This window comes from Homarus americanus, unplaced genomic scaffold, assembly GCF_018991925.1.
Source record: "Homarus americanus isolate GMGI-L3 unplaced genomic scaffold, GMGI_Hamer_2.0 scaffold24922, whole genome shotgun sequence".
Taxonomy (NCBI): domain Eukaryota; kingdom Metazoa; phylum Arthropoda; class Malacostraca; order Decapoda; family Nephropidae; genus Homarus; species Homarus americanus.
The window spans coordinates 1,385,718-1,398,352 of NW_024722610.1; the positions used below are offsets into that span (position 1 = coordinate 1,385,718).

The following is a 12,635-nucleotide window of genomic DNA, read 5'->3' on the forward strand; positions in this document are numbered from 1 at the left end:
ATTATTATTATTATTTACATTTTCGCTCCCCAGGCCCCGATGTGGGTCAGTGACCTGTGCCAGGGTGGGCTAATCCCCGTTTGTAAAAAAAATAAAATAAAAAAATAAAAAAAATAAAAAAATACGCTCTGAGTGTGTGTGTGTGTGTCACTACTTTACACTGGTATTTAAAACAAAGTATTTTCAGTATTGTGTGATATTTATGTACAATATTTTTCAAATGTTTCCTAGTCATACCACTTGTTCTTTTCTGTCATAACGTGATTGGTCTTAACACATTTCTTAACCTGGCATACTAGTCCTGTTCTAACACACCTTTCACTGTCATATTTTTTATTTGGTTGACAGAGGCAATAGCGAGCGTGTTGCCAGGGCGGGAGGTGTACGTGCAGAGCGGGAGTCGCCTGGAGGTGGTGTGTCAGGTGGAAGGTTGTCCTCCTCCGGCACTGCTCTCCTGGACGAGGGGCGGCCAGGCGGTCCTCACCCCAGAATCCAACACCTACGACCTGGCCCAGAGCAACGGGACGACGCCCATCTCCCGCCTCGTCCTCGCACGCCCACACGCCACCGCCTCGGATTCAGGCAACTACAGCTGCACTTCCACCTGTACTAAGCCTATCAACGTCACAGTACATGTGTTGCGAGGTGAGTTTTGTTGCACGTGTGGCTAAGAGTGACGTAAATTTGTTGCTAAGTGAAATAGCACATGCTGGCTGAGTCACACAAGGGAACAAGTAAGTGTTTCTAAGTGACACTTGCACGTGTTTTGAAGTAAACATTAAGTATCACAACAGCGTCAGAATATTAAGCTATCAGAAGGCAAAGAACAATAACACGTACAGTCTTGTTCAAGATTCGTCGAACACTGCTGGAGACAGCTGGCAACTCAAGGCCGTTTGTTTACTATAGTACGTAGTATAATATAATACGAAACAACAACTGCAATAATAACTTTTTTATACAAATTTTCTTGTTGATATTTTCAAAAAAGATGACAGAGGCTTGAAAATAAAAGATCGTATCAAAACCAGAGAGCAAAAACAGTGTGTATTAAAACTAACCTCGAGCCTAATGTCATGATGTCAACGTAACTACTCGTTAACACTTTATAACGATGCTAATGACACTACGTAAACAAGGCGGTTCACTTTGTCTCAACATAATTATACGACTCGACGATATTTAAAAACACGTAAATCGGCAATACATATGAGAAATCAGCGATAAACAAACAAAAAATAAGAAAAATAGACCAGTTTCTTACCTCCGACAAGTTACCCCGATGACAGGTGAGCAACAACTGCCGGGACCTGGAGACGGTCATGTATATTAAATCCCGCTAGACAGGCATCAAAAAACCGCTAGATTGAAACCCCCCAAAAAACTAGCTATTTCTTGCATACGAAATGGCGTAAATATAAACAAGACTTGCAATTTTTTTTAGTAAATCACGCTTTTCTATTTCTTTATTACTATAGCCGTGGCAATGGCTATAGTAATTTTACCTGGCAATACTTGGTAGCTGAAGGCTGTATGTAAAGATGGTTTTAATTAGTGGATCTGTTTTCGGCTGTTTCACTGTCAGGATAATTATTAAAGAAACCAAAGGTAGAATTTTTATAATAATAAACTATCCATTGTTATTTAAGGTCACGAGAAGTTTCCAAATGTTCGTATATTTGCTTAAATAATAAAGAAAATTATATTAATTAATTAATGAATTGGCAACTCAACTACAACCACAGCTCCCCACCCCCTGAAAGGTCTTGGAACTCGTGGTCCATCAGTTCTGGTATAAGCAAGAAATATCTAATAAGGAAGCTCAACTGACACACCTCCCCATTATTCTCAGAAAGGTCCCCAAATTTTAATACAGCGCCACCTGTTAATGAGGAAGTGTACTACTCAGATAGAAAGTATAGAGACCGCATTGGGTAAACTAAATTAAAATTAATAAAATACTCCTACAAAACGGGTCCAAGAACAATCATAGAAAACGACTATTGTTTCACCATTAATTATTTTTGTCATAGCTACCTGCTACTGCCTCGAGTCCTGTCTCTTTTCATGCAGTACTAATACAAGGTGAATACAACAACATAATTACAGTGTTCCAAAACTGTTGACCACAAACATCCTGGCTATACCGACTGGCGAATTCAAGTTTTGCATCGCTATTTGTCTGACTTAAAAACTATTTCCTAGCCAGGATCGAACACTTTATTCCTGCCTCATTCAGGAGCCGCCTCGTCGTTTCAGGAAGACCTCGTAATTCCTAAGGGAGATCAACAGCTGATGTGTGTGGCCTCTCCAACACAGCTTCCATAATTCGTTGATCGTCTTCATGAGTTACAATTCATGGACGACCACTTCTATATCGGACGGGTAGTGAGAGTGCCTTCTCCATCCCACCGCTGCATCTACTTCTTCACAATGTTGACTCCTATTTCCCGGACGATGGCTTTCAAAGACATGCTAGCGTCCCCCAAACCTATGACGGCTCTTCGTTTGCTGATAGTTTCAGTTCTATCATCACGTCCAATAGCCTTATGTGCTCTCTGTTGGACTACACACTGAGGACGGATATGTGCCTGTAATGTAATGGGCCATGTACTGTAATAAGATTCATGTGATTCACTCTCTCCGTCCTTCTGCCTGTGTCTGTCTCGTGTTACGTCCGATACATAAAGAAAGAGACAGACGGACAGATTAGACAGAGTTCGAAAGGGTGCTACTCTCCGACATATATGTGACTGTATGAGTCATTCGTACAGATATCCCAGACACCAATAGGTTATAAAATCTTTATGCGACCTCGCGATGTTCAAGACCATACTGCCTCCCTGGACGTTACTGACCTCCTCAACTAGGAAAGGCCTCTCCCCGACACACCCATCCAAACCATAGTCCAGTAAGTATACGACTGAACTCTCATTTTTGCAGAATAAGTTTAGTTTGGATATAGGTACAATGTGATGAACAAGGTCAATATAGTGATGATATTAGAATCTTAGAATATAGAGTGTAAAGGTAACATAATTATACTGTTATATTCACCTCGTATTAACTGCGCATGAAACGAGACATGAATCGAGGTACCGGTTCGAGCAGAAGGCAGTCTACCCACCTCCTCCCCTCCTAAAACTACCCCCATCACCCTTACTACCTACGTCAGGTTACATTGTTACCAGAACTGAACTGCCACCAGAGTCGTCCTTGATCTACATACAGTAGTCGTTATAACTCAAGCAATAACTACTTAATTCTTTCCTCGTTTGGTAACTGTTTCATATGATCTCTCTCTCTCTCTCTCTCTCTCTCTCTCTCTCTCTCTCTCTCTCTCTCTCTCTCTCTCTCAAAACAGCTGGTGGCTACTGATGGGTCGATCACACACACATATACAGGTACAGTACAAACTTTCACCTGAGTAACTGTAATTGTCTTTGCACCAACCCAAACTTCAGCTGTGTTTTAAGACTCGTTTAATTTACTTAATTGTTTCGAGAAAGTTTATTTCGTGAAAGTTCCCGAAAGTTTCTAGTTCCTTACAGTTTATAGTTGCCAACAGTTTCTAGTTCCCGACAGTTTATAATCCCCGACAGTTTCCAGTTCCCGACAGTTTCTATTTCCCGACAGTTTAAGTTCCCGACAGTTTATAGTTCCCGACAGGCCAGTAATCAGATAGGAAGTGGAGTCAAACCATCAAGTATCAAGAGAAACTTACACTCAGTAGAAATGATTATTTTATAAGAATATTTCCCATACAGGTATATAACAAGTATGTATGTACTCCTGAAGATTAGACACCCCAGCTTATTTCACCTGATTAAACACCCTACCGATACCTGAGGGGGGGAGGTTAAGTTAGGTTAGGTTAGGTTAAGTGTTAAATCATCTGGTATAATAAGCTGGGATACCTAACCCTTAAGTAACTCTAGATAATAGAGCAAGACACAGGTACACAATGGAGGATATTATGAGTCTTTGTTGTGGTGGGAACTAATGACGTTTGTTGCAGGTGATCCTCAGGTGTGTGCCTGGCGTGTTGTTGGCGATTGTGATGTTGTTCTTGTTTTATCTTTCTCAGCCTCATAGTTATGGTGTACTGTGTCTCTCAGTCTCATAGTTATGGTGTACTGTGTCTCTCTGTCTCATAGTTATGGTGTACTGTGTCTCTCTGTCTCATAGTTATGGTGTACTGTGTCTCTCTGTCTCATAGTTATGGTGTACTGTGTCTCTCAGTCTCATAGTTATGGTGTACTGTGTCTCTCTGTCTCATAGTTATGGTGTACTGTGTCTCTCAGTCTCATAGTTATGGTGTACTATGTCTCTCAGTCTCATAGTTATGGTGTGCTAAGTCTCTCAGTCTCATAGTTATGGTGTACTATGTCTCTCAGTCTCATAGTTATGGTGTACTATGTCTCTCAGTCTCATAGTTATGGTGTACTGTGTCTCTCAGTCCCATAGTTATGGTGTACTATGTCTCTCAGTCTCAAAGTTATGGTGTACTGTGTCTCCCAGTCTCATAGTTATGGTGTACTGTGTCTCCCAGTCTCAAGCATTCGTGTTATGAATCAGTTTATATAATGCCCATGTGTGTATGTGTCCCCAGGGGAGGAATTGGCAGCCATGCAGCACCACAACACATCAGCGCCCGGAGCTCTACCTTGCAGTGCGCTGGCGTGTCTGTTGGCAGCGGCGGCAGTACTGTTACACGGGTGCTGGCCAGTGAGTCTCCTGCTGCTGTTGCCCCGCCCTCACCCTCTCCCTCAGCCTGTTCCTGCTGCCTGGAGGTCCGCCACCCTCCTCTCCCAGACTCTCACAATTAGCTGAGACGGTGATTGTGGAGACTGAGAGATGGAGGAGAGGCAGGTGTACTGACACGAGTTCTCTCCAGGTGAGTACAAGTAAGATAATTCTTTAAATATTTCATCACCTGTCTTTAATTAACTCACTTTCTTATCATTAACTGTATCTACTCACCTTTCCACATACATAGATATAATACCTATCTATCTTTTTATTTACACACTGGGAAATTATTTATTTATTCACTTCCAGTATTTTCCTTTAAGCCCCAAATAAATATGTTGACTACGTTTCCATAAGCATATAATACCTCTCACACTATTTTGATAAAACGTAAAATATCTTATAGTTTTTTGTTATAAACTTGAACTCAATATAACCTTGTAACTATTATTAGAATTTGTCCCATATGTAGGGATTATTATTATTATTATCATTATTATTATTATTATTATTATTATTATTATTATTATTAGTAGTAGTAGTAGTAGTAGTAGTAGTAGTAGTAGTAGTAGCAGTAGTACCCAAGATGTCATTATTGATGTATGTTATTGCACACCTAAAAGCAATTACGTGTAACCAAGACAAATTAAACTCATTAGACAGTTAATGAAGAACACCGATATCGCTCGTAAATATACATGTGTGTGTGTGTGTGTGTGTGTGTGTGTGTGTGTACATGAATTCCTCCATGGCACTGAATTACAACATCAATAGTAAACAGAATGCATATAACTTTATCAATATTGTTTTTCTTTACATTGTTTGTCTCTATGTTTCAGGTTTGGCTGTGATGATGAGATCTCTATACCCTTCTTGCACGGAGAAGCTCACTAACACCCCCCCCCTACCCTTACACCCACAACGTCACGTCACCTTGATGTTCATTTTCCATGAAAGTGATTTTTTTTTTTTTGGGTCGCCATTTCATAAATTATGGATATGAATTTCCTATTTATAATCCTGTGGAATAAGTGTGAAAAATAAATATATATATACTTGGTATACACCGAGAGTGTTATTCAAACCTTTTACCTACGTGAGGTTATCCATGATCCATCAAAGGCAAAAAAAAAAAAACATCCATCAGTCAGATCAAGAAAAATAAAAATTATATTAACTAAACTAAACCCACTTACTATGTAGATTATATGTACCATAGATGATAAGAGATATTTTTAAACGGATCATTGTAGGAGTTTAGAGGGATCTCGGTGTTGCCTTCTACCATGTGTACGTAGGTGTGTAAAGAAGACGTGTATAGTGTGTCTTTAGACCTCGAAATCACACCCTGCCACCCATCAAAATTTGGACACACACACACACAAAAAAAACGGGCCCGGAAATATTACCCATACACATCTGTTAATTCTAAACACTTGTGGTGGGGATAATCATGTTACTATGGATTATGTTGATAATACTAACATCCCACTGTAGGACTATATGTAACACAGGGGAGCGAGAACATGGTGGGACACAGTAGCATTAGTTTAGGTGAGAGAAAGTAGCATTAGCTCGGGTGAGAGAAAGTAGCATTAGTTTAGGTGAGAGAAAGTAGCATTAGCTCAAGCGAGAGAAAGTAGCGTTAGCTTAGGTGAGACAGGAGCATTAGCTCAGGTGAGAGACAGGAGCATTAGCTCAAATGAGAGAAATGAGCATTAGTTCAGGTGAGAGAAAGGAGCATTAGTTCAGGTGAGAGAAAGTAACACTAAGATAATTTTTTTTTTTGAAAGTTCTAAATGCCGATAAAAACAAACATATTTTTCCTGTTTCTTGCGCAGTATATTTCATCCCCTTAAAAAAAAAAAGCATATATATACAAAAGATTACAACTACTTACAAGACACAAATCAACAAAGTCTTCTCCCTGCACTTCAGTTATTATATGATTGTAGAGTGAAGTTCTGAACGGCATACAAAGATACTATGTGGAGGCAAGACGTGAGCACCTGAGATGTAACTTTACCTTCCACTTACACGAGACAGACAATTTCATCTTCTCCTTGTTGTTATGCCTTAAAGTTTTGAAGAAGCATCGTGAGCCACTTGAGAGAGAATCACATCAAGACTTGAACAGCTTAATGTCTGCTGAAAGTCAGATTTTATTTTTCCTTCGCCGTCTACAGAGAAGACTGACTTAATCCTCTCCACAACTACCTAACTCCATTCTGGGGGAGTCTGGCCATACGGAAGGGTCTCCTCTGATATACTAATTCCTACTCTAGGCTGAATCTTTACCTGGGAAGTTGTGCTCATGTTAGGTACGAGAGTTGGCATCGCTATCTTGGGAGGTCTTGCGGGTTTTAAGTAAGATTCACTGAATTGTTAAGTATTGATCATTTTATTCCTTTGAATTGAATTATATATTTGACTACGTGATGACTATCCTTAGGTTATCGATGTGTAAATCTTTGTTCTATATATACATTGGGTGATTACAGAGCTCGCTTCCTATCACAAGGGCCTCTGATTCGAACCCGACGCACCCCCAGTTTACCCACCTGTAAATGGGTACCTAACTTTATGTTGGGGAAGAGAAGGCTGTTGACATCAGTGTAACATAGTCATACAGTCCTATATACTGATGACTTAGTGAACAGTATGTTGTGACTACAGTGTCTCTAATAAATAGTCAGGCTTATGATTCACTCTCATTTATACAGAAGACAAGACGGAATATTTAGTAATTAAAGATAACATTTAATAAATATAGTGTCCGGTACAACATTAACTGTACCGAAATAAAACAATGGAAAGGAAAAAGTTGCCTTTCCCGACCGATTCATGAAAATGCAAAAGCGGAATTTTTACGATTTGTTGCTATAAGTTATATTTCCTGTGTTTTTCGCATCCCGCAGCTCAACTTTGGTTCTAGTTTTATACCTCACACAACCACCAAAAAATATCCTCTTTTTTTAACTCTTCCCGTTATCCACGTGTGTCCTCGGCCAGTGAGCGACAGCCAGTATTAAAACTGGTATTAAACGAGATACGGGTCGACTAGCCAATATATATAGTAATTAAATCAAATTTAATTTGAGTAAACGAAACCAGTTCTATACATAAGGATTTAACATGTTTGAAAATAAATATTTTCCTAGACTAAGTGTCAAATACATCTTTAATAAAATGAAACACACACACACACACACACACACACACACATATATATATATATATATATATATATATATATATATATATATATATATATATATATATATATATATATATATATATATATATATATATATATATATATATATATATATATATATATATAGTATATGACATTTAACCAATTATTGGGTCTCACTTCTCTCCTCCACACCATTTTTTTCCGTGGCGTCAAATAATGGTGAGAACACAAGCCAATATTGGAACACAACTGCCGTTATTGAGACACGTTTATGAGAGAATACGCTACAATTTTTTATTTACGACTTAAAGGAAATATTTTATAAAAGTTTGACAAACACATTTAAAAATTAAACTATACAAAAGGTAGGCAGTGGGTGAGGGAGAAGCAGGACTTGTAATGTAGGCTTTAGTTGTTGAATATACCAAGGGAATAGTGGAGGTCCGGGTGATGATGGTGACAATGTAGCACATGTACAGTGAGAGAGAGAGAGAGAGAGAGAGAGAGAGAGAGAGAGAGAGAGAGAGAGAGAGAGAGAGAGTATCAATCAGCCTCAAGTAACTCACAACACATAACACGGAACACATAACTCTTACATACGGGTCAGTGATAAAAAACAACAACCCATAAATGTATTTCCCAGTTGATCGCTTCTGGTAATTACTGAACACAAATGACCTCGAATACAAGATTAATTGCTACTATATTCACTTTTGGGAGGTCATCGGTTTGCATAGTAACAAATCTAGATTATAAATCTGGATATTCATGTATTTAAAAAAAGCCGATATGGTAATTAAAACAAAATGAAAAAAAATGGTAATTGTATTAAACATAAAATTAATCGCCTCGTCATAGGATAGTTTTGGTGAATATATTGACTGAGTGATGTGCAATACTGTCCAGTTATATTCCAAAAAATTATAGGACACAAAATACATTCCCAAGATACAGAAGTGAGAATAGAACAGCTGGAACGAATCTCCAAACTGATGGAACAAATCCCAATAGACTTGTTCCTCGCTGTAGTAAATTGGGGTTTGGTACAACTTCCAACACGATTGTGAAGCAACTTTTGAAAATCTTCTAAGGAGTCGAATGCCGTAAAACACAACTAACAAATATGTTTCGGACAGTCTGTAAGTAATAGGATTAATGGCATAGTTATAGAACTCTGAATCACATAAATATCAAATCCCTTAACTTATTCACCTGGAGGGGTTAGGTTAGGTTATATACACTGTAATCATCAGGTGAAATAAGTTAGTGTGGCTAATCTTGACGTGATCCAAAATTCCTCTACTTCTGCTTAGTTTGTCAGTATAAATTAAACAGATTAATAACGACAGTCTATCTTTAACTGTTAGTGTGTTTCATTATTACCAACAACAACAATATGCCAATATGTGAAATTTGTACACAACTACGGTAGTGCGGGACTGACCGTACGCTCAATAGTGTAATATAGTGAAAAGCTTTAGAAAAATAAAACTCCCTCACGTAAAAAAAACAAAAACAAAATTGTCTGTCAGTCATTCAGGTTTGACGAACATTCTGCCGATACCAGCCTCCAGAATACTTATTATCTATTATTAATATTGATATGATAAAATGTTGTATATAAATGATACTTTGGATACATATGTAGGTTGTTTTATCACAGGAAGGATGTCTGTGTTAGTATTTCACATTAATTTAATCATAACTAAAAGATCAACAGAATGGAACAAAATCGACCAGATGTGTATTAAAGAAATTCTTCCCTCACTGACCAACGCCGCTACAACCGTCCAACTTTTACGCTACCAAAACGTATTTCTCCTCCATTATTGGTACCTAACACAACTGTCAACTCGTTGGATAAATGTATTTCCACACCTTACACTGGCAAAAAAGAAAGAGGACTGTCGTGACTGATAGAAAAAAAAACTCCACATTTCCACTTCAATTATCGGCTGTTAATAGAACTGTCCACTTATTTCGGGAACAAGTTAGAGTTTTTATATAACTACCTGAAAAATAGATAAGATGCAAAAAATAAAATAAAATAAAAAAATAAAATAAAAATATCCCTCTCACGCGCTGACAAGAACATCACAACAAAGCGAACAGTTTAAAGTTTTTATATTATGGAGAAAGAAGACGAATTTTACCCTTCAAGATGAGTTATATATTTCTTATTACAATTATTTACTTTATCAAAAATTTTCTCATTGAATAATTCGACAATATTATATTTTCCTATTATATGACGGTTTTACATCAGCTGTTGGTAATTAAATTATCCAAACGAAATAAATGAACTCGTAACCTTAATTAGCAATAAAGTGAACAACACCTGAGCATCATTAATCATCAATAGTTTTACAGGAATGGCCTTAAACTTTATGCTGTTTAAAGGAATTTCTTAAAGACAGAAAAATCATCAAATCTAATAATGGTTTTGACTCTTTAAAAGAGATGTCATTTTTTATTCCAGTATTATTTGATGCCTTTTATTTATAGACATTTTTAGGACCATAGCCAGATGAGCTCACAGAACCTTTTGTCAGGATTCACCGCGGTAGTAAACAGCCTTGACAGGTGGCTAAGGGGAGGAGGAAGGTGGGCGACAAGCACCTCAAGTTTCTTAATAAAAAATGAGAAACACGAAACACAATTATAAATGGAACTCCTTTTGTTTTCACTTTTTTTCACAACAAATCGCGAATTATTCAAACACGTCCCTATTGGTGAAGTAAAACACAAGTAAATATGTTCTAAACCTTAGAATTTCCTCACGTAACCTCATACACACACACAAACTAGTCATCCCAGCTTATAGTACTGCACGTGATCACCCTAGCACTATCTGCAGGGGTTAATCGCCACATGAAATAAATTGCAGTGGCTAATGTTCACATGACCCAATTTCGTTTTAATAAATGCAAAATTAATCTAAAATCGACAACGTTGAGAAGCACAAGAGGCGACAAAAATCACATATTTCACCATGAGCCTGACAAAGATGGCAAGACACGACAACAACGTCTTGTTTACTTTCAATCAGCTGACTAAAGGAACACTAAGTCAAGCAAGACGCCCCAGGAGTTGAATATTTTCGTCAGCTTTTAATAACAGCAGTAATTATGCCTTGAGGTGTAATATAATGAATTAAAAATAAGATAATAATAATAATAATAATAATAATAATAATAATAATAATAATAATAATAATAATAATAATAATAATAATAATAATAATAATAATAATAATAATAATAATAATAATAAAATACATGAAAGACCTCTGTACACCTGTAATAACAACACCCTCGGACAGGTTGACTAAGGTACCCTAAAAGGTGTAGGGAAAATGTTAACATACAAACAAACTATCAATCATTATATACATCATATAGAGGAGAGATGTAATATGTATTTTCATTTGTTTTCATTGTTCCTGTTATTTTTTTGTCGTAGCATTGTAATGTGTTATGGATCTCGAGCGGACATAGAATAAATCATTATTTCCTCTACGGTGTATTAAAGCCTCGTCTCAAATATCTAATTGGTTCATCCCCTTTCACATAAATTAGTATCACAACACAAAAACGCTCTCAAAAAGAAATAATTTTGATCGTTTTTTATTGTATTATTTTATTTAACACAACTGAATTTGAAGTACTAGCCAACGAAGGCAGCAGGAGACCTCAGCGAACTGTACCCCGTACCAAACCTGCAAGACTGATGTAGCCCCGTGAAACCATCCTTAAGAAGTAGGAACACAATATGCGGTTCGTTCGGTTCGTTGTAAGGTGAACCTGTCTCGCTTTAATTACTCAGGTTGGTAATTTGACGGCTCATTATATTGTATGATACTAGAGGGAACATTTCAAAGACTTCTATAATTAATCACTAATGGTCAGCGAGGTAATCAGCTTTGGTCAGATTATAGAAAATGAGAACAAGAAAGCCTTATGTGAAGAAAAATTATTTAATGAGGTGCTTGACATTCAGTGTTTGTGTGTTAGATCACAGATAAAGTGCTTCTGTGTGTGTATGTGTGTCTGTGTGTGTATGTGTGTCTGTGTGTGTGTGTGTGTGTGTATTTATGTATGTATATGTTTGTGTATACGTACGGTCGGTAATCTACACACAGGCATTAAATACCAGACAGTTTAGCATTCAGCCAGTAGTTTAAAATATTTTTAATTAAGGCGCTGCCAAACCAAGCCTTCACCTGGTCTGTCATCTTCGTGAGAGGACTGGATCGACATCATTGATTGGCAGACCAGGAATCAACCTCACAACACCATCAGTTAATAAACCTTAGAATGAAGCAAAAGTTCATAAACTGAACCTTAACCTAACTGCAAACTAATCTTAACCTAATTTTAATCTAATTTAAACCTAACATTAACCTAAACTTAACTTAACATTAACCTAACCTAACATTAACCTAAACTTAACTTAACATCAACCTAACCTAACATTAACCTAACCTAACTTTAACCTTGGCAAAACTGTTATTTTTTTCCCTGTGATCTTTGTTTCCCCGTGCTTTTAATTTCCCGACAATCATAATTTTTTTTTCTTTTTCTTTCCCGGACACCAACTTTAATATACCGGAGGGGAACAGACATCCAGTTAAAACATCATTTCAATATTCTCACTGCGCTAAACTTCCACCGTATCGACATCT

At 37.3% G+C, this 12,635-nt stretch overlaps 1 protein-coding gene across 3 annotated transcripts in view; it reads left to right on the top strand.

The window, feature by feature from the left end:
* LOC121862868 (hemicentin-1-like) overlaps window positions 1-5,816 on the top strand; it is an 82,048-nt gene extending 76,232 nt beyond the window's left edge. For 2 of the 3 annotated variants that reach the window (XM_042361216.1, XM_042361217.1), the window contains 3 exons: window positions 349-645; window positions 4,613-4,897; window positions 5,592-5,816. In XM_042361216.1, coding sequence (XP_042217150.1) covers window positions 349-645; window positions 4,613-4,833 — 518 coding nt within the window. In that variant the 3' untranslated portion in view covers window positions 4,834-4,897; window positions 5,592-5,816. Of the gene's footprint in view, window positions 1-348; window positions 646-4,612; window positions 4,908-5,591 lie in introns of all 3 variants that reach the window. The other variant, XM_042361218.1, reaches the window with a different exon arrangement.
* The last annotated feature ends 6,819 nt before the right edge of the window (window positions 5,817-12,635 follow it).